The sequence below is a fragment of the Bidens hawaiensis genome, unplaced genomic scaffold (genome assembly GCF_021521415.1).
Source record: "Bidens hawaiensis isolate Kalapana, Puna unplaced genomic scaffold, B.hawaiensis_p1.1 tig00032397_1, whole genome shotgun sequence".
Taxonomy (NCBI): domain Eukaryota; kingdom Viridiplantae; phylum Streptophyta; class Magnoliopsida; order Asterales; family Asteraceae; genus Bidens; species Bidens hawaiensis.
The window spans coordinates 103,153-126,140 of record NW_027495513.1 but is presented as its reverse complement, the minus strand read 5'-3'; the positions used below and the strand labels follow the sequence as shown (position 1 = coordinate 126,140).

General features: G+C 38.0%; 3 protein-coding genes and 2 pseudogenes across 4 annotated transcripts; 2 read left to right on the top strand and 3 right to left on the bottom strand.

Moving 5' to 3' along the window:
- The first annotated feature begins 3,285 nt into the window (after positions 1 to 3,285).
- LOC143583425 (uncharacterized) lies at positions 3,286 to 6,841 on the top strand. The gene is made up of 4 exons (XM_077065734.1): positions 3,286 to 3,924; positions 6,148 to 6,206; positions 6,283 to 6,504; positions 6,631 to 6,841. Exons 1-4 carry the CDS (start codon positions 3,286 to 3,288, stop codon positions 6,839 to 6,841), a joined length of 1,131 nt encoding a protein of 376 aa, XP_076921849.1.
- Positions 6,842 to 9,544: 2,703 nt separating this feature from the next.
- LOC143583437 (pentatricopeptide repeat-containing protein At5g56310 pseudogene) lies at positions 9,545 to 11,002 on the bottom strand (annotated as a pseudogene).
- Positions 11,003 to 12,243: 1,241 nt separating this feature from the next.
- LOC143583436 (sulfite oxidase-like) lies at positions 12,244 to 15,636 on the top strand. The gene is made up of 12 exons (XM_077065741.1): positions 12,244 to 12,344; positions 12,554 to 12,669; positions 13,193 to 13,255; positions 13,340 to 13,376; positions 13,475 to 13,556; positions 13,640 to 13,758; positions 13,846 to 13,941; positions 14,032 to 14,142; positions 14,239 to 14,340; positions 15,020 to 15,067; positions 15,138 to 15,353; positions 15,425 to 15,636. Exons 1-12 carry the CDS (start codon positions 12,270 to 12,272, stop codon positions 15,539 to 15,541), a joined length of 1,182 nt encoding a protein of 393 aa, XP_076921856.1. The 5' UTR covers positions 12,244 to 12,269; the 3' UTR covers positions 15,542 to 15,636.
- Positions 15,637 to 17,190: 1,554 nt separating this feature from the next.
- On the bottom strand, positions 17,191 to 19,110 carry LOC143583424 (SWI/SNF complex component SNF12 homolog pseudogene; annotated as a pseudogene). The gene is made up of 2 exons (XR_013144164.1): positions 17,619 to 19,110; positions 17,191 to 17,427 (listed from the first exon to the last, which is right to left on the bottom strand). The product of XR_013144164.1 is annotated as an SWI/SNF complex component SNF12 homolog pseudogene (transcript).
- A 1,757-nt stretch (positions 19,111 to 20,867) lies between these two features.
- LOC143583435 (F-box/kelch-repeat protein At3g27150-like) lies at positions 20,868 to 22,392 on the bottom strand. The gene has a single exon (XM_077065740.1). It carries the CDS (start codon positions 22,244 to 22,246, stop codon positions 21,008 to 21,010), a length of 1,239 nt encoding a protein of 412 aa, XP_076921855.1. The 5' UTR covers positions 22,247 to 22,392; the 3' UTR covers positions 20,868 to 21,007.
- Between the last annotated feature and the right edge of the window lie 596 nt (positions 22,393 to 22,988).

Sequence of the window (22,988 nt, the reverse complement as noted above, 5' to 3'; positions counted from 1 at the left end):
AACCATATCAAAACACAATTTCACCTTACAAACCCTTATATAATATCCCAAACTCCTATATAATACCCAAAAATCTCTGGAAATTGGTACCCAAACCTAGATTCAGATTATATTGACGACGATTTATGGTCGTCACCAGACCAACCGATGTTTTATTCGGGGCCGCAAGAAACATCCGGCTTTCAACCATCCAACATACAACCGTCTCCTAACTTTGTTGTTCCAGAGACACAAGAATCACACGGTGATGCTACGGGAGCAAGAAGACGCGTCCACCGGAAAAAACAACTTGCAACGGACAGGCCGGGACCGGCTTCGACTCCGAGGACGAAACGGAAAACCACTCTGTGGTCATCGGATGAGAAGGAAGCCTTGTGTCGGGCTTGGATAGTCATTTCTGAGGATCGGCGTTGCGGTAATTGTTTTAACGTTTTTAAAAATGATTTTTAATAAAAAAGTTAAATAAAAAAGTTAACTGGAAATCTAATTTAATTATTCATTTTGCAGCCGACTACCAAAAAAACAAGGTTTTTTGGACAAAGGTTAGGGAGACGTTCTATACGCTCGTTGGGAGTACAGAGCGAAACGCCGATATGATTTCGGGTCGGTGGTCCGAAATCAGAAAATTTGTCGGCTTGTTTACTAATTTTTTCAACAGGAACGCCGGTCGTATGAGACCAAGTGGCAGTGATGATTTGGCGGTTTACAATTTCACTGTCGAAGAGTGGAGGCAGGAGTGTTTGCGGAGGTATGGGACGGTGAAGACGTGGGACGATTTAAAGTTGTGGGAGAGGTTGAAAAGGTGTTCCAAATGGGTTGAGCTTGTGGCGCCGGACCATAATGCGGAAGTAGGGCCGAAACGGACTAAAACTAGTTCGTCTGGAGCGTATAGCACTTCCGCCGGGTCGGATTGCCGCGTTGGATTCGACCTAAACATTGCGGGGGAGGAAACGTCTTCACCGCCGAGGAGGCGGCCATTGGGAAGGGACGCCAAGGGGAAAAAACCGGCTGAGGGGGGAGCCGTAAACATCGTCGATCTTGTTGAATCCCTCAATAAATTCAACAAAACCATGGAGGTGGTCTCTAATGACAAAAAGGAAAAAAGTCGAATGAGAGATTTGGACTTCCTTACAAGAGACTTCACTAGCTTGTGGCGCCGGACCATGATGCGGAAGTAGGGCCGAAACGGACTAAAACTAGTTCGTCTGGAGCGTATAGCACTTCCGCCGGGTCGGATTGCCGCGTTGGATTCGACCTAAACATTGTGGGGGAGGAAACGTCTTCACCGCCGAGGAGGCGGCCATTGGGAAGGGACGCCAAGGGGAAAAAACCGGCTGAGGGGGGAGCCGTAAACATCGTCGATCTTGTTGAATCCCTCAATAAATTCAACAAAACCATGGAGGTGGTCTCTAATGACAAAAAGGAAAAAAGTCGAATGAGAGATTTGGACTTCCTTACAAGAGACTTCAGTAACCTAAATCCGGTCGATCAAATGCTGATGGAAAAGCAAAAGGAACGTATCCGAAAGAGGTTGATCGAAGAAGACCAAGCCGAAGAATAAGAATAATGTTTTTTTAGTACTTTAATTTTTATTTTATTTTTAGATATTAATGTGTTTTTTTTTAATGTGTATTTTTTTTAATAATTTATGAGTTTTTTTAATAATACGTTTTTTGAATATATTTATAAAAAAATTAAAAAAAAATCCGCTGGAGCCCCTGCTGGAGCCCCTCCACACCAGGGCCAGGGGCTCCAACACCCCCCTTATCCAGTTTCTCTCTCTGCCACACGTCACAATATTATTGGCTGGAGCCCCCACTCGCGCCCCCGTTAGAGCCCCCCACACCCCTCAGCCTAACCCTTTGGCTTCCTTGTCGCAAAGAATATTATAAATTTATAATTATATCATCTTTATTCTTCAGTCTTCACGTTACAAGTCATTCACTTACAGTTTGTTTATAATAATATAATATTATTCTTCAATCTTCATTCTTCAAACATCATAATCGATTATTAATTTATGGCTTCTCAAGACACAACACAAGGAACATCATCTACTACTGTTTCAGTAGATGAACCACCATTGTGGGATTACGTAACTAAAATTGAAAAGCAAGGTACGGCAGGAGGAACATGGAAATTCAAGTGCAGCCTTTGCGGTGAGCCAATACAAGGATCTTATTCAAGGGTTAGAGCGCATTTGCTTGGTATAAAAGGTAATCTTGATAGAGTTTTATACGTTTATAGTTTTATGTTCATCACTTCGAATCTGCTTTATCATTATTATTGTGTTTTTTTGATTTTATTATTATTATTATTTTCATTATGATGGTAAAAGTGGTTTATTTGATAACTAGTTGAACTATTTTATGATTTATCAAGATGTTCAATTGTGTGTCAGGAGAATAGATCTAGTGGATCCCACGAAATCGTTTCATACATAAAAATATTATCTAGGAAGTACTTGGGGTTATAATGTTTTAACGGGATAGATAATTATTTATATTATAAATCACACTTTAATGTATATTTAGTAAAATAATATTGATAATGATAAATGCTATTTAATATCATCTTGGTTTCTTTTTAACAGTTATAATCTTTATACACTAACCATCGCTGTCTGTTTTATTATTATAATAATATTATTATAATATTATTGTTTTCTAGATTCACTTATTGTGTTTAACATTTTATTTTTCTGTTTATATAGGTAGTTGGATTAGTATTTGCAAGAAATCAACAGAGGTTGACAAACTTGAGATGAAACGATTAGAAGAAGCGTATGAAGAGAAGAAAGCCCAGTCAAAAGAGAAAGAAGTCGGGTTGCCATGTGAAGCTGGTGTTGGTTTTAAGAAAAGAAAAGGTGGTTCATCATCTATTGAGAAACTTTTTGGTGTTGAAATTAAAGACCAACTCGATCAAGAAATAGCAAGGATGTTTTATACAGGAGGGTTACCTTTTAATCTTGCAAGAAATCCACATTATGTCAGGGCTTTTCGGTTTGCTGCTGAAAACAAAATTGTTGGTTATGTACCTTCTAGTTATAATAAGCTCGGAACAACGTTACTACAAAAAGAAAAAGAGAATGTTCACCGGCTATTGGAACCCGTTAGGTTTTCATGGAAAGAAAAAGGTGTGACTATTGTTAGTGATGGTTGGAGTGATCCTACAAGAAAGCCTCTAATCAATTTCATGGCTACCTCAGGTAGTGGTCCTATGTTTCTAAAGGCAGTGAATTGTTTTGAGGAAGTAAAAAATAGATAGATTTTTTATGCTGAATTGATGAAAGAAGTCATCAATGAAATTGGTCACCAAAATGTTGTGCAAATCATTACTGACAATGCAGCAAATTGTAAGGCAGCTGGAGAGATTATAGAGAGTCAGTTTCCTCACATCTATTGGACACCATGTGTTGTTCATACGCTTAATCTTGCTTTGAAGAACATTTGCTCACCAAGGTATGTGGAAACAAATGTAACACCATATGAAAAGTGCAAATGGATAAAAGAAGTTCACACAGATGCGCTTGCAATAAAAAATTTCATCATGAACCATAACATGAGACTCTCAATTCTCAACAAGTTTTCTCCTATTCGACTGCTTTCGGTTGCCGATACTCGTTTTGCCTCCATCATTGTCATGCTTAAGAGATTGAAACTTATCAAAAGGGGTCTTCAAGCTATGGTCATAAGTGAAGAATGGTCTTCTTATAGAGAAGATGACAATGTGAAAGCAAATTTTGTTAAAGAAAAGATTGTGGATGATGAATGGTGGGAAAAAGTATCATATATTCTTAGTTTTACTGGACCTATATATGAGATGATTAGAGTTTGTGACACCGACAAACCATGCTTACACTTGGTGTATGAGATGTGGGATTCGATGATTGAGAAAGTGAAGATTTGTAAAGCCCCGTTACCGGTAGCCCTACTTTCGTGTTGGATTTACTCATAAACACAGTTCTAAATATCAGAGTTAATTAAAACATTTACGCGGAATATAAAACTTTCATAAAACATTACATAATTCATAACTTGTCTCAAAACATCCTGTGTCTTTCAACATTAAAGCAATAAAATTAAAACATCATAAGTCTTCAGATGCCAGACTCTTGTTCAGTGCCACGTGTCTCCTCAAGCAAGCTGCCTCAATCTACTCACCTGCGTGCATACTAAAAGTCAGCTACGCTGAGTGAGTTCTAGTTAATCACATAATCATACCATACCCATAAAATTATATCCTTTCATTCATACTTTTATACTTTCATACTTTCATACTTCCTTACTTTCATACTTTCTTACTTTCTTTTGTATTAACTTACTTTCATATCTTACGTTATAAAGAGCATTACGCCCTACATTCCTCGAGTATTGTTAGGGCTCGGTACCCTCTTTCCTCGAGTATTATTAGGGCTCGGTACCCTCTTTCCTCGAGTATTATTAGGGCTCGGTACCCTCTTTCCTCGAGTATTATTAGGGCTCGGTACCCTCTTTCCTCGAGTATTATTAGGGCTCGGTACCCTCTTTCCTCGAATATTAGTAGGGTTCGATTCCCTCTTCGTTACCATACAACCATACATCATACCTCGAGTATTAGTAGGGCTCGGCACCCTTTTCGTAACCATACAACCATACATCATACCTCGAGTATTATTAGGGCTCGGTACCCTTTTCGTAACCATACAACCATACATTATCATTTCTTTCTTCTATTATCTCTATCATGTTCATACACATAAACATACATAACATACTTACCTTATACATAGCGTTACAACCTGACAGTACGTGCAATATCCGAAGATCGTTCACGTACCATCAAGCAATCATTCATACATTTCACATTATCCACATAAGGCATACACTTATCTCTTAGGATAAGTGTATTAACAAACATATTGAGTATGCACACAGCCTCGAAAACGTAACACATAAATGGGGCTAGAAACTCACCTGAACACGGTTACGTTCACCGTTAATCGTAATCCCTTTCTTCAGTTGTGCACGGCTGACTGTATAACAAGTACACGTATCAAACAACTATCACTACTCATATCATCTTTCCAGTCTTAACTACTACCCATAACGAACGGGGGTCCGGGGGCAGCGCCCCTGGCAGCGGGGTCTAGGGGCGGCAGCCCCTAGCAGGGTCCAAGGGGCAGAGCCCCTGGCTGGGGTCGAGCTGCCAGGTCAGCTTGGAAAAATTTTATTTTCATTAACTGTCTTAACACATTTTTCATTAGATTTTTAATTTATTTTCTAATCGAACTTAACTTTAGGCGAAGTTAAACCTTAGGCGAACTTAGCTTTAGGCGAAGTTGTCATCAGGCGAACTTAGCTTTAGGCGAAGTTAAACCTCAGGCGAACTTAGCTCTAGGTGAAGTTATCAGGCGAACTTAGCTTTACAGCGAAGTTGCCATCAGGCGAACTTAGCTTCAGGCGAAGTTGCCAGTTAGGCGAACTTAGCTTTACAGCGAAGTTGCCATCAGGCGAACTTAGCTTCAGGCGAAGTTCATCAGGCGAACTTGGCTTGCAGGCGAAGTTCATCGCTTTGAAGGCGAAGTTGCCCAGATGAGGGCGAAGTTGCCCAGATAGCCGCTGTTTCGGTTTCTGTCTAACATTTCGAGCGATTTTAACACCCTTGTTACGGTCCAACATCACCCACTACGCTTCCCGACCATTTTCGGTCGTTTATACACTAAAGGCTCGGATCTTTAAACTTCAAAGATCAAGAATCATACCTTTTTGAGCTTGTTTGGGTCTTGTTTACTCGTTATCACAACTAATCTCTCTCTCTCTCCCTCGGATCTGCCGCCTTTCTCTCTTCCGGCCGGCCGGCGGTTGTAGTGTGTGGTGTGTGCGTGTTTTGGAAGTGTGAAAGGATAAGATGGAAATGAAGATATTTTGGGTTTAGGGGATATTTATATCCCTTAGATCCCATTCTCATTTAACCCATCTCAATAAATCCAAGTCCATGGTCCGCTCCTTACCCGACCTTAATTAATTACGCGAAATCACTAAACATAACTTCCTTTATTCAACATTATAAATTTTAGGATGTTACAAGATTGAAATCTACAAGAAAGAAAAACGCCAAACATCTGAATTAAGTCTCTTTTATGATGTTGTGCATGATATTTTACAGGCTCGATGGGCGAAGAATAACACTCCTCTACATTGTTTAGCTCACTCTTTAAATCCAAGGTATATAATTTTAAACTATGTGTCTATATGTTTGATTTCTATTATATACGTATGTTTTGACTTTTGAATGTTGTAGATATTATAGTGATGCATGGCTACTTGAGGATTCAACAAAAATTGCTCCGCATAGGGATGGAGAAATTTCACAAGAAATGATGAAATGCTTTCGAAGGTTATTTCCTAATAATGATGAGTATAACAAAGTTCTTGACGAGTATGCAAAATTTTCAATGAAGAGTGGTCCTTTTGAGGATTTAACATGCATTACACATATGGGTATTATGGAACCAAAGAATTGGTGGGTTAACTTTGGTGCTCAAACTCCCTTCCTCCAAACTATGGCTTTTAAATAACTTGGACAGCCTAGTTTCTCTTCTTGTGCTGAGCGTAATTGGAGTACTTATGCATTCATTCACTCACTTAGGAGGAACAAGTTGACAACAAGTCGTGCTGAAGACTTGGTTTATGTCCACAATAATCTTCGCCTTTTGTCAAGAAACCCGAATGATGATGTAAAGATGTGGGATGTGGGTGGAGATGCGTTTGATTCGATGGAAGATGCCAGGTTTTTGGAGGTTGCCGATCTTTCTCTAGATGAACCGGAGTTTGAAAACGATTTGATTATTGATAAATGATATTAATTACCTATGGTTGATTTTTTTTTTTGGATATTGCACTTTATATGAATATAAATCTACTTTGGACTTTTTTTTAAAATATATTTGTAATTTTTTATATTTTTTTGTTTGCTGTACCCGCATATTGGATTTTTGATTTTTGCCGTTTCCCGTACCCGAAACGTCCCCGTATCCCGGTCCCGTACCTGTTCCCGGGCTACATAGGTGGCAATTATTTCCCTCGGGTACACCGTTGCCACCTTTCCCATTTTCCCCCACCAGGTACCACCCGGAGAGAGGAGCATGTTTGTGCGTCAGTGCGTGTAGGGGAGAGAGGAAGCAGAGGGTTGGGCGGGTAATGTGACGCGGCTGGTTCAATGAAAGCGGCTAAGGTGGTGGTCGACGATTGGTGGGTCAGCGGGTCACCTAGGGGTGTTCACGTTCCGGTTTTCTCGGTTTTTAGGTCAAACCGTGAACCAAACCGTTGAACTCTTAAACCAAACCACACCAAACCGTTAGTAAGGGTTTGTTTCTGGTTTTTGTTTCGCGGTTTAGACTTGTTTAGGTTTTATAGAAATGTCCAATATAATTTATGATAGGGCTGAGCACGGTTCGGTTTGGTTCGGTTATTAGGCAAATCCCAAACCGAAACTGAAGTAATCGGTTATTTGAATATGCAAACCGTTCGGTTTTCGATTTTCTGGTTTTTCGGTTAATTTCGGTTTCGGTTTGGTTATTTTCGGTATTTTTACAATTATGTGTTGACATTGCAAAAAAAAAAAAAAAACTAAAAAATGAAAATGCATATTTTAAGCTTGTATAAGAACGTGTTAGAGTACCACAGTCCACATATAGATTGAATTCAAAAAACAAAAATAGGCACGTGTTACATGAAACTATACGAATACAAAGTTGCTAAATAGAGTTTAAAAATTAAAAAAGATTAAAAGTTTTGTCTCGATCTTTCATTCATCATCTTATTTATTTATCTTAAAAGTTTAGTTCATTCCTCAACATCTTGATAATTTTTATCATCATCAATCGGTTCGGTTTTTTCGGTTTTTTAAAAATAGATAACCGAATCGAAACCGAAATTTCGGTTTTTAAAAAAAACAAAAAAAATTAACCGTCGGTAATGCTTTAGTTCGGTTTTTTTTCTGTGCGGGTTTTCCGGTTAATTCGGATTCGATTCGGTTAATTCGGTTTTCTGCTCACCCCTAATTTATGATATTTTATTAATAATTTATAAAATTTAACAAACAACTAAATATTAGGTTTTCATTTAAAAAAAATAAACAAAGATCAAAGTTTTGCATTTTCAATTCGGGCTTATCCCATCTTTTCTATTCACTTTCAATATTTATAAATAGTAATGTATATTTATATACACATATATAAAACAAAGTTTTACATATGTCTAGTTATATATTTATATACACATATATATTATAAAACATTTTAAAATACATATATTAAATCATACGGTCCTGTGCGGTTTTATACGGTTGGTTTTCGATTCAAACCGTAAACCAAACCGTTTACTACGGTTTGAAAATTTTCAAACCAACCAACCGAAAGTTAACAAAGAAAACTAACCGTGACACCAAACCGACAATCGGTTTGGGCGGTTTCATGGTTTCAAACCGAACCATAAACACCCTTACCTCCACCCTAATTTATGCTCCCATGGTTTCTAAAAGCTATCATTTTCATCCAAATCACTAACTTCGGTTGTTTTGTTACGTTAAGTGAGGGGTATATGGATCACCTTTATGGAATAAATAATAAAAATATATGTAACATGACCATCATACCCCTCACTTAACGGAATTAGCAATTTGGACAAAAATGGCAAAAAAATAACTTGGACAGAAATTGCAAAAGTGTCTAAACCACATAGACGAAAATGACAGTTACTATCGTAAAAAGGTAAAAGGATAAATAAAATCTATATATACTTTTTTAAATGTGAATGTGTATTCATGTAATTCGTTTTTTCTCCTAAAACAATTTGGAATAAAATGATCATGCTTATATAAGTTGTTGACTAAAACGATCATGTTTATAACCCGAACAGGGTGGACCCACTAACCAATTTGTAGACCTCTAGGCTCCAGCTTACAATGCCTTACATTGATATTGTCCGTATTGGGCCGATATGCTTAAGCCACCGTGAGCCATGACCCACAATTTATGCCTTTGTGTGTGCTTTTTACATAACCTTGTCTATTAATCATCGAAAAGACACATATATGTTTCTTATATCTAGCGCTAAAGTTTAACATTGTTGAAACATGGATTTGTATCTTCTTATGTTACATTCTCCTCTGTCTAGTATCACGATAATATTTGTAATGAGTGCCATGTACCTCATCACTAGGCTCTAACCTTGTACAACACTAAAGAATCATATATCGAGGGCCAAGAACATGTTGTCATTGGGCATGTTTGCCATGACCAAGAACATGCCGTCATCGGGCATATTTGCGTGTTGCGCATTCCTATAACATACCGGTTCACACACAATTTACTTATAGTTTACACTCCCACGTACTTTTGAGTTCATTCCAACTTGAGCTCGGGAACCTATGTTTGCGGTGTCTGTTAAGCAATAATTTTGTATACAGTAGTGCGATTTACGTGTAATAGTTGTTTGTTAAAAGTGATTTCCGCCAGTCATGTGTACAATATTTATGAGAAACTACAATTCACTAATAAAAATATTATACTGTTTGTATTCAAAATTATACCAATCAGTTAATCCTTGTCACCAACAAGACTCCATCCTGGTGTTTTCTTCAAACTCCCATCTTTCATAATCTCTCTCAACCTCGAAACATTGTCCCATCGCCCTGCATCCGCATACATATTCGACAAAACAACATAAACTCCATGGTTATCATGCTCCAACACAAGCATCTTCTTCACCACTCTTTCTGCAACCTCAATGTTTCCATGGCTGCCACAAGCACTCAACAAGGCTCCCAAAATCTTCAAGTCAGCTTTCCATGGCATCCGATTTATCAACTCTTCAGCCTCCGAAACCAGCCCGCCTCGACCTAAAAGATCAACCATGCATCCATAATGCTGTATTTTCGGCTCAATTCCGTAAACATCCATCATTGATTTGAATATTCCCCTCCCAAAATCAAGCATTCCCGCGTGGCAACAAGCTGATAGAACTCCAACAAACGTGCTATCGTTTGGCATCACACGACGCTTCTCTAATTCTCGAAAGACTTCAAGTGCTTCCTTTGCGTGCCCGTGAACTGCCAGCCCCGAAATCATTGCATTCCACGTTATAATATTCTTTTCCGGCATGTTATCAAAGCAATTTCTAGCCAGCATAACTGCTCCATTTTTGGCATACATGTTCACCAAAGCAGTATCGAGAATAACATCCGTTTCAAGTCCTTTATCCGTAATATATCTATGAATCTTTTCTCCGATATCCAAACACCCCCACTGCACACAAGCCGACAACACAGACGACAGGCTTGGGCCGTTCGGTTCGAATCCTTGACCAACCATCTGCTCAAACAATGCCAACGCTTCTTGCGGACGATCATTTTGAGCGTACCCACACACCAACGTGGTCCAAATATTAACATTTCTGTCAGGCATTTCATCAAACATTTGGCGGGCATGTACCAAACCCGAAGAAACCGAATACCCTCTAATCAAATTATTCACAGCATGGAAATCCAAGTCAAACCCGACTTTTATTACTTGTGAATGCATTTGTTTACACGTTTTAACCGATTGTAAACCGAAACACGCCTTAATAAGAAACGGATACGTGTGTTTACCCGGTGTAACCCCAATTCGACGCATTTTGTTATACAATAATATTGCTTGATGTGGGTTAGGGCTTATCGCTAGGCCTCTGATGAGTGTGTTCCACATAAACATATTTGGCTGTTGAAGACTGTTTAATAGTTTGTAAGCGTAGGCTAAATCGCCGTTGTGGGAAAGAGCGGTGAAGGATATTAATCGGCTAGCGGCGAAGTTGTCGTGGATGGTGGCGGAGACGAGCATTTGAGCGTGGATTTGTTGGATTTGGCGGATTGAAGTGCATTTGACTGCGAGTAGAGATAAGTGTGGTCTTGTGTGATTTGGTCTGACGGAGGTGTGTGATGATGGAGGTTGGGGTTTCCAGGTGACTGGTCGCCGGAACATGCTGAGAGTGTGCGAAAGGCTGTTCTCTGTGCTGCATGGGGTTTGTAAATTGGATGAGAAAGTAATTGAGGATGCACACAAGGTGCTCGATGAGAGTCCAGATTAAAAAAATAAAAGGTCATACCTAGCCTTATAATTTTTTTTATTGTTAGGTCGGTAGTTCGAGTCGCTTTCATCATAAAATGTCATGTGCGAGCCAGGGTTTTATCATAGTGGGCATTCAGGTAGTGTTTTCCCCTTAAATTGGTGGCTAGCCGGGTCACCAACAGTGTTTGCGATCACAGGCGTAGGTGGTTCTGCCAATAACTCTACCCGGTGACCAGGCTCTGTTTGTCGTTCAAAAAAAATTAATCGTTGGTCTCTACCAAATCATCCGACTAGTGTCTAGCAATTTCAACAACACCTTACTACATATCTCAACTGACTGATCGATTTAATGTGCGTTCTTTAATAATTATATAGCACGATTACTTAGAATTTTTTAATCGGATCATGAATGCACCAATATACAATGACACACAAACATATATAAGGATAAACAAATGGTACTGGTACAATTTCTTTAAGAAAACCGACCGTAATGGAATTCAACTGAACATTTGGTTCGGTGTCTGCAATTCACAGAGTCATCCCTAGTAAAGGTGTACAAAATCTTTTTTTTTTCAAATCGAATCAGTTAGGGTTTTGAATGTTCAAAATCGGTTTGACCCAAACCGGTTCGGTTTAGATGCTGGTTTTAGCATAGAACTAGTCAAATTGATGTGGACCGGTTCGGTTCAGTTTTAAACCAGTTTTAAAAACGGTTAAATCATGAAATACCCAAGCAGCTATACGAACCGTTGGTTTCATTCAGTTTAGGAACCTGTTTGACACAAACCGGCTTTGGAAACGAAGCAGTCGGGTTTCTGATTAACCGGTACCAAACCGTTTTTTTTAACACCTAATCCCAAGTCATATAATTTTGATGTTAACGAAATGGTATTCGAAGCTTACGAAAAAGCCACTTATATTACAACAAGACAGCCCAGCCCAGCCCACAGAATGCAATAACCGCCGAATGCTAGCTGCTAAACTAACAACGCTTTCCTCACAACTAAGTGACAGCCATTCATCTCACCCTTCATTTGCCTGAAACATATCTACACCGCCCAATAACCTTTTCAGAATCTTGTAGATTCCACATTCACCTTGGCCCGTTCTCTTTTGTTCATCATTGCCATCTTTCACACACACAGCAGCATCCATCCATTGAAGCAAAACACTAAAAATGCCTGGAATCAGAGCACCGTCTAATTATTCTGAAGAACCTCCACGTCATCCCGCTCTCAAAATCAACGCTAAGGCAAGCTAGTTATCCGTTATTGGTTTAATTCGTTTGAAACCCTAAATTACGACTTGAATTAGTGTGTGGAATTGATTTATGAAGCTCGATTGTACTATTATGTGTGATCATTTAATTATTATAACTGTTGGATTAATTAGCGTGCATACACTTTGGATCATATATTGAACTTATCTATACGCTTGGTAGATTGATCAATTTTGGTGCAGGAGCCGTTTAATGCCGAGCCGCCACGTCAAGCTTTGGTATCTTCGTATGTGACTCCTACAGACTTCTTCTACAAGAGAAATCATGGACCAATTCCTGTTATTCATGACATCGAAAGGTCCTGAACATATATATATATATAGATTTTGACGAGTGTTGTAGAATTGGCTAGGCGCTAGTCGACTAGTGATTAATCGGATTGGAATTTTTATATGTATTTTTCAAAATTAAATATATATAATTTCGAAAAGTTACATGTGTTTACATAAATACTTCAAAGTTCACATAGTATAATTCAAACATAAACAATTAAACGTAAACATAACAAATCAATGAGATAAACCAATAATCGGGGTTAACGGGTTAAAACCAAGGTCCGATTGCCTTTAAAAAAAAATAAATAAATAAAGACAACATCCGATTTGGGCCGGCTAGGACCGATTTGGGCCGGCTACCGATTAATGCCACCAAAAGTCAAAACCAGTTAGCTGAAAATTAGTCAGTAGCTCACTGACTAGCGATTAATCATTGTTTAATCCATATTTATACTGCACCGATTCTGACATGTTTATTTGTTCATTATGAGATTTGTTGTCAAATTTCATGTGATATTGACATGTAAGTTTTGTTTTCATAAACAGATATAGTGTCTCTGTTATCGGGCTAATTGAGAAGCCGAAAGAGCTGTTTATGAAGGATATTATGTGAGCAATGATCTCTGTTCTGTTAGATTTATGTTCATGATATTATTTAGTTTTAGAGAGCTTATTATGTTGTTTGGATTACAGGAGTCTTCCAAAGTATAACGTGACTGCTACTTTACAGGTCTTACTTCAATTCATTTTTTAAAAGATGTCACTAGAAATTTAGAAGCAAATAGGCTTTTGTTAACGCAGTTTTATATTTAATTTAACCGCATGCAGTGTGCTGGTAATAGAAGAACTGCAATGAGCAAAACCAGGACTGTAAAAGGAGTCGGGTGGGATGTTTCTGCCTTAGGAAATGGTTAGTCTCCACTCCACAATTTTAGATTATTTTGGTATTAAAGTTGTTGACTTTGTGTTATTTATTTATCTTTTTTCATGCAGCAATTTGGGGTGGGGCAAAACTTGCAGATGTTCTTGAATTAGTTGGTATATCCAAATTTACAAGTGTCACACCAACAGGTGGAAAACATGTTGAGTTTGTGAGTGTTGACAAGTGCAAGGTTTGTATCACTTGTTTAAGGGAACTTTAGTGCTGTTGACTTGTTATTTGCCCGCTGCAACTTATTTATTTCCGCGCTTGATCATAGGAAGAGAATGGGGGTCCTTACAAGGCATCAATTCCATTAATTCAAGCAACAAATCCTGAAGCTGATGTTTTGCTTGCTTATGAAATGAATGGGGAGGTATTTATTACCAAATATGTAATCTTTCTGCATATTAGGTAGTAGATTTTACATTTACTTATTGGTTTGTGTCTTGTAAAACTTTAAAAGATACTCAACAGGGATCATGGGTATCCACTGAGAGTAGTTGTCCCAGGTGTTATTGGTGCTCGTTCTGTGAAGTGGCTAGATAAGATCAACATAGACTCCCAAGTCTGTCAGGTTAGATTGACTGATATTATTATTATTATTATTATCAGTAATATTATATGCCCCTCTTTGTGTTTCTTAAGACTATAGCGTATTGCTAATTTACAGGGATTCTTTATGCAAAAAGACTATAAGATGTTTCCGCCTTCAGTAAACTGGGACAACATTGACTGGTCAACCAGGAGGCCACAAATGGATTTCCCTGTGCAGGTGCTTCTTATTTCAAAAGTTACCAACAACTATGATAGCCTTTTTGTTGTGAATGCCGTAAAACACAATATGTCTTGACGTGGTGTTGATTCCAAGTAGAGGTGGTAAAATTGGCGGGTTGGGTAAAAGGTCAAAAGTGCTATTTTTTGGTATAACAGGCCCGAACCAAAAGACTTTTAGCTAGCGGTATCAAGGTGTTTATTATAAAGTAGGGTTGACTTGTGAATTTGTTGTTAAAAAGCCAGGGTGACCTAAAGCACCGCTATCCTAAATAGTGTGTGAAAATAGAATATTTCAATAAAAACCTTATTTTTAGAAGGAATTTATTTTATGGTAGCATTATAACAAACTCTTTGGACAATGCCCGGCCCACTTTCTTTTAAGCTATTTTCAATATTTTTTCAGATGGACCCATTAGAGATAATACTTAACCCAAATATCCAAATTGACCCATCTATAAATTAATAGGTTGAAATTGGCACCTCTGTATCTCCAAGGATACACAATGCGGTCCTTTAAAAGACAATGCTGATTGTCGCTTTATATTGAAATTTTAATGTTCAGCATCTTGGTTTACAAATCCATTATATTTTATGATTTTATGACAACTAGCATATGCTATCATGAGAGTGGTAAAAATCTAGATTTTTGACTTCATTTTTGGGTTGCTTATGGACAGAGTGCAATATGCTCCTTGGAGGATGTGAATGTGGGGAGGAATGGAAAGGTTGGTAAACTACAGTACTCATGTGTTTAAGTAATGTTAACTTGTCTTGATTTATAAATGTTTTCTGCAGATAGCTATAAAAGGGTATGCGGTTTCAGGAGGTGGGCGTGGAATTGAGCGGGTTGATGTATCCACTGATGGCGGTAAAACCTGGAAGGAAGCTACTAGATACCAAAAACCAGGCATTCAATACATAGCTGATGATGAAAAAAGTGATAAATGGGCATGGGTTCTTTTTGAAACAGAGGCTGATGTACACTCCAATACAGTTATAGTTGCCAAAGCAGTATGTCATCTCTCTTTCTGATTGCATAACTCATTTCCATTGTATATATTTTTTAAAATATTAATGAGCAGGTAGACACGGCTGCAAATGTTCAACCCGAAAAGGTTGAAGACATCTGGAACTTGAGAGGGATTCTAAACACATCATGGCATCGTGTTCATGTGCAAGTGAGGCATTCAAGCATGTAAAGTTATACAACACAGAAGCATGCAATAAGACGATTAGGGTGGTAAAATATTTGATAATCCCTGCACTATTTCTGCAATCTTTTACTACAAACTTCAGGAGTTTTTGTAACATAAATTAATTTTTATGCATGGTCATGTCACATGCCACCTTTTGAAAGTTTCCTTGGTATTGTTTCATTGATGATCAAGTTTTGTTTGGAAAACGTGTGTATTAGTTGTCGATAACAAAATTTTTGCTCTCTAAATCCTGTTAAGAGATCAAACATGTAAAACTCCTAAAAAGCATGTAGATGTCCGAACTAAGCGGATAAGTTTTCAAATTGATTTTTTTTCCAATCCTCATATGTTGCATGTTCATAAACAGAAACAGAGGCCTCACATCTTGTGATGCATTCTCATCCTTGAAGAATTGTATTAGAAAGCGATAGGTGTATTAGTCAATGCATCATGTTCAAGGCTTGATACTTGTTTCTTACTCTTAGCTGTATTACATGAACATGTGTACGTAGTTGGTTAATTATCATTTTTTACAAATTTAAAACCATCGTGAAATATGTCATTAACCATTACAATCACGTCAGCTACGGTCAATTTTTGTGGTGTGAGAGTGGGGTGACGGTGACTCTCACCACAAATTTGCGGGTTGAAGAAATTTGCAGGTTGAAGGGGGCGGCATGGTGTTCACCACACCACTGCACATGCCACCTAGGGGTGCAAACGAGCCGAACCGAGCTCGACTAGGATCGAGCTCGGCTCGTTTAACTTATACAGGGCTCGAGCTCGGCTCGTTTACTATATATCAATTATTTTTATATAATTATAATAACTTTTATATATTTTTTTCTATTATAAATTTATGTATAAAATAATATATATTATTTAGTTATTTTTAATTATTTTTCATATATATTAATTAATAATTATTAAATATATATTTTAAAAAATTATATAAATGGCAAGCTCGTTTAGGCTCGCGAGCCGGCTCGAGCGCGATAAGTGAAGCTCGGGCTCGGGCTCGTTTATTAAATGAGCTTACTTTTAGGCTTGAGCTAGGGCTCGGGCTCGATTAAGCTCAGCTCGATTGAGCTTTTTAACGAGCCGATCTCGAGTAGCTCGCCAGCAGCTCGGCTCGTTTGCACCCCTAAATTGCCACCTCATCCACCTCAACTGTTTACCAACCACAGTATATAGTCTTACTAGCTCTTTAAAATACACAAGTCTGATATAAGAATTAGACAGGCAAGTCCAACCCTAAACCTCCTGTTATCAGTATCGTTACAAGCTGGTGAATAATATACAAAAGAAGTTATGAACCGCTTGGTTTTAAGCTAAACCAATGACAACGACGCAATACTGGTGAAAACAGCCTATGCCTGCATGATCAAGACTGGTGAAAACTGCACGATTGTTTGTAGGTCATTCTATTTTTAGCACACCTTGATCAGTCTAGCTTCAATATACTGAGATAAGTTTTTTATATTTTATTTTTGTCGACAATAAATGTAACTAACGTCACACACCAAAAAGTTCTTACGGACTTTATGAACGCACTTGATATTCTACTTGACATAAATGCCCACATTCTATAAATAAAAACAAAATAATAAAAAGAATATTAATAATTATGAATCCATGATTTTGAAATTTTCATTTGGAGACAGAAAAGAGACGGTACATTTCTAAGCTAGAATACCAGACATGACCAGAAGTAAAGATGCTCTAACTAGTAATATGCAGCCACACTGTTGATACACCGAAAAACGTTTGCTAGCACATTCAAAGAGCAATTACCATTTTACCCATGCTCCATCAGCATATTTCCAAACTAATTATGTGCCATCTTAGCTGGTCTGCGATTCAGATAACGTATAACCGCATCTTCAATCCTACACATTCACAAAACCATAATCACATAAGATTTGGAGCCGACAAAATCACATTTAGACGCATCATAACAGCAACCATAAACGATATATAGTATTAAGTTGCACTTAATATTTAATAAGCCATTAAATAAAGCACAAGATATAAGCATATATAAAGATAATATAATATGAAAAAAAAATGGTGAAATTACCAGGGTTGGTTATAGAAATCAGCCTGACTTTCTTTTTCAGCATTACGATTTGATTCCCCTGCAAGAAGCTTCAAATCTTTGCCCTGAGATTCAATCAAAGCATCAATAAACTCAACAGGTGACTCGCTAAATCCAAGAAAAGAAAGAAAGCCCGTCTTTTGCAATGCTCGTTTATCTTTCTTATTGTTGTACATATTGCCTCGTCACATCCTTCAATTTCTTTGATTTTTTCATTATTAGACAATAAAGCATTCAAATCTTTTTGTACTACAAGTGGCACATCAACCACTACATCATAGCACGCATTGCCAGCTGGACTGTTCCCCGAGAGCTTGATCTTATGCTCCAGGTGTATCGGTTGTGGTGGAGACAAATGGGTTGAAATCTTATGTGATACCATGGAGAATTTCACTTTTTCTTCACCGAACACTTTAAGAAGCGGCGGATCACAATTAAAATAAGACGGATCATCTGCATTTTGTAACTTCCTAGCTTTCACGTATTGCCAGATGGCAGAAATAATTCTCGCTCGGGTATCGACTTCGACTCCAAGAACTTCCATCAACTGAGACGAAAGTTTAAACTTCTCAGGCAGATAACTCATTTCTAACCGTATATTCACACTAAACTCCTTATCACCTTTTCTTTTGACTTCAAACCCTTCATGAGGCGTCGGTGCTCTAGAACCATCCCACACAATCATATGATTATCAGGATATAGTTTTTGGTCCAGTGCGATAGTAACTCTCTTAAAGAAAGATGAAAACTTCGGGTACATCGGGTTTGGTTGTGACATCAAACCAGCCTGATCAGGATCCATTCCTTCTTCCAATATTCTCCCTATTATTTTCATCGTCCAAGAAGGCGGTTCAGCATTCGGCGTTTTGGGAATCATGTTACTTTGGTTAGCAAACGTGAACACATATATTCTAAGCGTTTTCTGAATCGAAGGCGGATCTTTCATAGCTTCTTGGATATCTATCTTCTTTCTCATTAAAGCCGCATCGACCCGTGACTCAAACTCAAGAAGCTGCGTGTATAAAGCCGACGACGGCAAAATCGCCGCCACTCGTTCCTGCAGCTGTTTTCCCGGAGCCTTTTGTTTCTTCTTATGACGGGCAGCTGGCGTAAGCTCCATCATCCGCATCGGAGAAACGGTATTCGCGTTTGACACGCCAGGCGGCCGCCCAAGTGGTTTCGGCGGCACACGTTTGGCCGATCCTTGAAACGGAGGTGAACTAGTAGCCAACGGTCCATGGGACTGATTAAGAGACAGTCCTTGAGCCTGGAGCTGGGCTTGGAATTGAGCATGGTTGGCTTGAGCGTGGGCTGCAGCTTTCGCCTGCGCGTTAAATTGCGCATGTGCGATGGCTTGCGCGTGCGCCTGGGCGGCCGAAAACTAGGAGAGCTGAAATTGTTTTGGCATGAATTGGGAATTAGGGTTTAATGGTGCAGGGTTCTTTTGGGGATTAGTGTTGTTGTTCCCAGACATGAGTTTATATAATTTCTAACCCTAATTCTCACAATGCTGATTCAATTTCCATTCAAATTCCTAAATTGCAAAACATAAAACATACAAATTGGTTAAACAAACACATATGAAATTTGAATTGAAAAGTAATACCTAAAAGAAAGAGTGCAGATCACGAAGTGTTATAATTGAAAGTGAATCAAATTATTAGAAGTGATTATGCATAAGAGATCTGGAGTGGAAGGTATCAGTTTCGAGAGTGAACGTGTAGATCGAGAGTCAGTCATGTATATATCATATATATATCGTATATGTATGTATAATTTATGTATGTACCAGATTTATTTAGCTTCTGTTCCGTCCGGTTCTCGCAGAGCTGTTTAGACCCGGTCCAGGACCGGTTTTAGTGACATTTTTTTAAGGTTTACCATTTCTTTTTCTTTTAAACGACCAAGGTTTTGTTGATGTTTGTCCGTTAAGTTTTTTTATAGGACAAGTAGGCTGTTCACGAATAATTGACCGAACGAAATTTCTTGTTCGTTTTCGTTTGTTAAGTAAATAAACTTGTTAGTGAACGGTTCACACAAACAATGTTTTCTTTTGAGTTGAGTAACGGGAATGGTCAGTATCAATTGTTCAGTCCAGCTATACCACCTACCAAGTTTGTGCCATTGTTTTTTTTTCACATTCATACTCAAATGTTAATTCTTCATATAAGTTATATATTTGTAAATGTTAATTCTTCATATAAGTTATATATTTGTTATTATAGTTAATAATTTGCTTAAATCTATATGATGAGATCATAAGTATTAAAAAGTATTGAAATCTTTAATGAGCAAACATAAACAAACAAACATTAACGTCCGTAAATAAAAACATTATCGAGCGTTCATGAACACAATTAAATAACCACGGTCATTCTTCATATTTGTTCATTTAATTAATCGAACGAAATTCTTTGTTCATGCTTGTTCAATGAACGCTCAATTCATTTACGTCCCTACTCTATGAAAGTAAAAAAGTTTGTGATGTGGATATTCTTGAGCTTGGGCTTGGGCCAATATATGGAAAGAATTGAAGAAATAATAAATAACTCTTCTGTGCCTCTATTGGACATGGTGGTTGGTCTTTAGTGGGCTGTATCTGGTTGGAGTGCAAAATAATCTGTCTTTAATATTTAGTTTTGGCATTTCAAGCAAAAACAAGCTCACTAGCTTGTGGGGACTTGGGAGCATTAGAGCATAATGTCATTAGGTAAGTGTACGAATTGATCTTATAATATGATGGTCTATAACTACAGTAGCATATAGTCCGTGTGATACATGGGTGGTTAAAAAAATAAAATAAAAAAGTTAAATTTAATAATACATATAATAGCATATCTTGTAAATCTAAACCAATTAAAAGAAAGATAAGGTTAACATCAATTCATCATAGTTGAGTTGGTAAGTTACAAGTATTTTAGAAGTAAGATAGTGAGTTTGATTCCCACTAACAACATATTTTCATTTTAGTGAAAATTGTAAAATGAGTGTATAGCTTAGTTAAAGGCCATGTGACAACTATGTATTGCGTTAATATATTAGTTAGATATAGACACACCTCATGTACCCCCCTACATCATTAACAATCTCATACAATCACATTATCTTGGTTTAATTCTTGTTTACATGTAGAAAACAAAGATTAAGATTTCATTTGACCAAATATAATCTTTTTTTCTTTTTTCTTTTAAATAAGCATGAATTCTTCAAACAAGCTTTCAATTTCACCCCCAAACAAGAACTACAGCATGGACAATGTCATAAGTACATCCAAAGGTTGAGTGAAGAAACCAATTACTTCTTTACACTAAAATACAAACAATCTTGACTCTAGAAAGTCAACTGATGTTACTTATTTATCGCACATCTTCTCAAGCTACCATCACACAACAATTCATAATGAAATGACTCAGCTGAATGCTGTTGTCAAGTAATTCCCATTCCGGCAAGCAATCAGACTCCGGGAACGGGCTACACGTATAAATCGCCATTGAGCTTCTAGACGTCAAGATCGTCGACGCCCCGATCACAACTAACTTATTGCCAAATGACTTAAATGCCACGCCCCAACCGCGGTTATAATCAGCCCTCACCGGGACCAAACCTAACTGCTTCCAACTGTTGCTTTTCTTTAAATAAACTTTTAACAGATTTGACGAAGCCTCAATCGAATAAAGCTCGTTATTAACCACCGCGATTAACGGGGGAGAATGAAAACTGAGGACAGGATTATCTTTTAACATCTCCGGAATTCGTTCCCATTCCCCCGTTTTCGGGTCAAAAACCTCTCCACACGTGAGTTCCCCGTCATCATTTCGCCCTCCAATCACATAAAACTTGTCGTCCATGTAACATCCGGAACACAGCTTACGTGGCTTTGTCATTATCGGAAGTGGGGTCCACGACCGGGTTTCCGGGTCGTACTTCTCAACCGTGTTGTGCACCGACTGGGCCCCACCTGACACCGCGATCCCACCCGCCACGTAAGCGTATGTCCCACAAGTGGCAGATGCAAACAAACATCTTGGATAGATCATTGAAGGGCCTTTGAACCATTTATTCACTGCTAATTCATATCTCCAAATTGTTAGCCCTTCGATCTCCCGACCCGACACGAGCAAGTGGGTCCCGGCACATAACGACTCTTTGTCACCCGAAGTGAAGCAAATATCGGAAGGAAGAACCGGGAGTCTTCTAAACGAACCAAACCCTTGATCAAAAGCCCACCAGCAGTTCTCACCACTTGCGAGCATTAAAACCGAAGGCTCATTAAAGCTAATATCGCGTCTGATCTTGAAAAGCTCCCCGGTCTTCACTAAACCCGAAAACCGCTTATTGACAGATGATAATTTCCAGTATTCTGATCTGGGAAATCTAGCTAAGATCAAATTCTCCAACTCATAGTTGAGTGAGGGAATGTAAGTAGAGTAGTAATCTGCATCCTGGGGTTTGACTTCCGTTGACTGTTGACTATTTGCATTGACCAAACATCCATTTCTATTACTATTATAAACCACAATACTTCTCTCATTATTAGTTACATCTTCACCTTCTTCTTCACCATCCTTCTTGTCTGATTCTTCGGCCACCGATTCCTTTTCTTTCGACATGATTCAATCGCCTTTTTTCCTAGAAAATAATCATAAGTTCCATGATTAATTATTTTGATCATGTAACATAAAACTTAATACCAAAAGGGCCTTTGGTCCAATGATATCCAGGTATGATGTAAGTATACGTCTAGACAAATGATGTAGATTTAGAGGGTGCGCGAGTTTCACGTCAAAAAAAAAAAACTTAAAACTTAATTTATGTACAACAAAATAAAGGAAAAACCCATATCGATCGATTGAGTTTCATGTTAGATAAATAAATAAAGAATAAAAAAATGGAAAGTGTAACAAATTTACCTAAAAAAATTGTGCACAACCAAGAACAAAAAATATTGTCATGTTACATAAGGAAAAAAACTTGTTATGTCATATGGGGAAAAAGGACATGATGGAGAGCAATCGAACAGCGATGAAACTGGACGAAAAGCGATATATTAAGAGAAAAAAACAAGGCAAGTGGGAAGCTCAAATAGGCATCATCGTCTTGACTTCTAGAGACACGAAAAGCTAAAGCGATGGAAAGCGAAAGAGAATACAACTTTATTCTCCATGATGATGATTCATTCTCTACCATGATCACAAAACACTAAAGCTTAGAAGAAGAAGAAGAAGATTGCACGTACACTGTTGGATAAAAAGACTCAAACCAAAAAAAACAGAAAATAAAACATGTACGCAACTACTGTATATATACCAAACTGAAAGTGACATATTCGATGGATAGGATAGATAGAGATGT

Excerpts from the sequence above, each read along its gene's own strand:
- LOC143583425 (XM_077065734.1), top strand. The coding sequence starts at position 3,286 with ATGAAAGAAGTCATCAATGAAATTGGTCACCAAAATGTTGTGCAAATC. Across the intron at positions 3,925-6,147 it reads TTTGTAAAGCCCCGTTACCG|GCTCGATGGGCGAAGAATAA; the intron begins GTAGCCCTACTT and ends GATATTTTACAG. Across the intron at positions 6,207-6,282 it reads GCTCACTCTTTAAATCCAAG|ATATTATAGTGATGCATGGC; the intron begins GTATATAATTTT and ends TGAATGTTGTAG.
- LOC143583436 (XM_077065741.1), top strand. The coding sequence starts at position 12,270 with ATGCCTGGAATCAGAGCACCGTCTAATTATTCTGAAGAACCTCCACGT. Across the intron at positions 13,377-13,474 it reads ACGTGACTGCTACTTTACAG|TGTGCTGGTAATAGAAGAAC; the intron begins GTCTTACTTCAA and ends AACCGCATGCAG. Across the intron at positions 13,759-13,845 it reads TGAGTGTTGACAAGTGCAAG|GAAGAGAATGGGGGTCCTTA; the intron begins GTTTGTATCACT and ends GCTTGATCATAG.
- LOC143583435 (XM_077065740.1), bottom strand. The coding sequence starts at position 22,246 with ATGTCGAAAGAAAAGGAATCGGTGGCCGAAGAATCAGACAAGAAGGAT.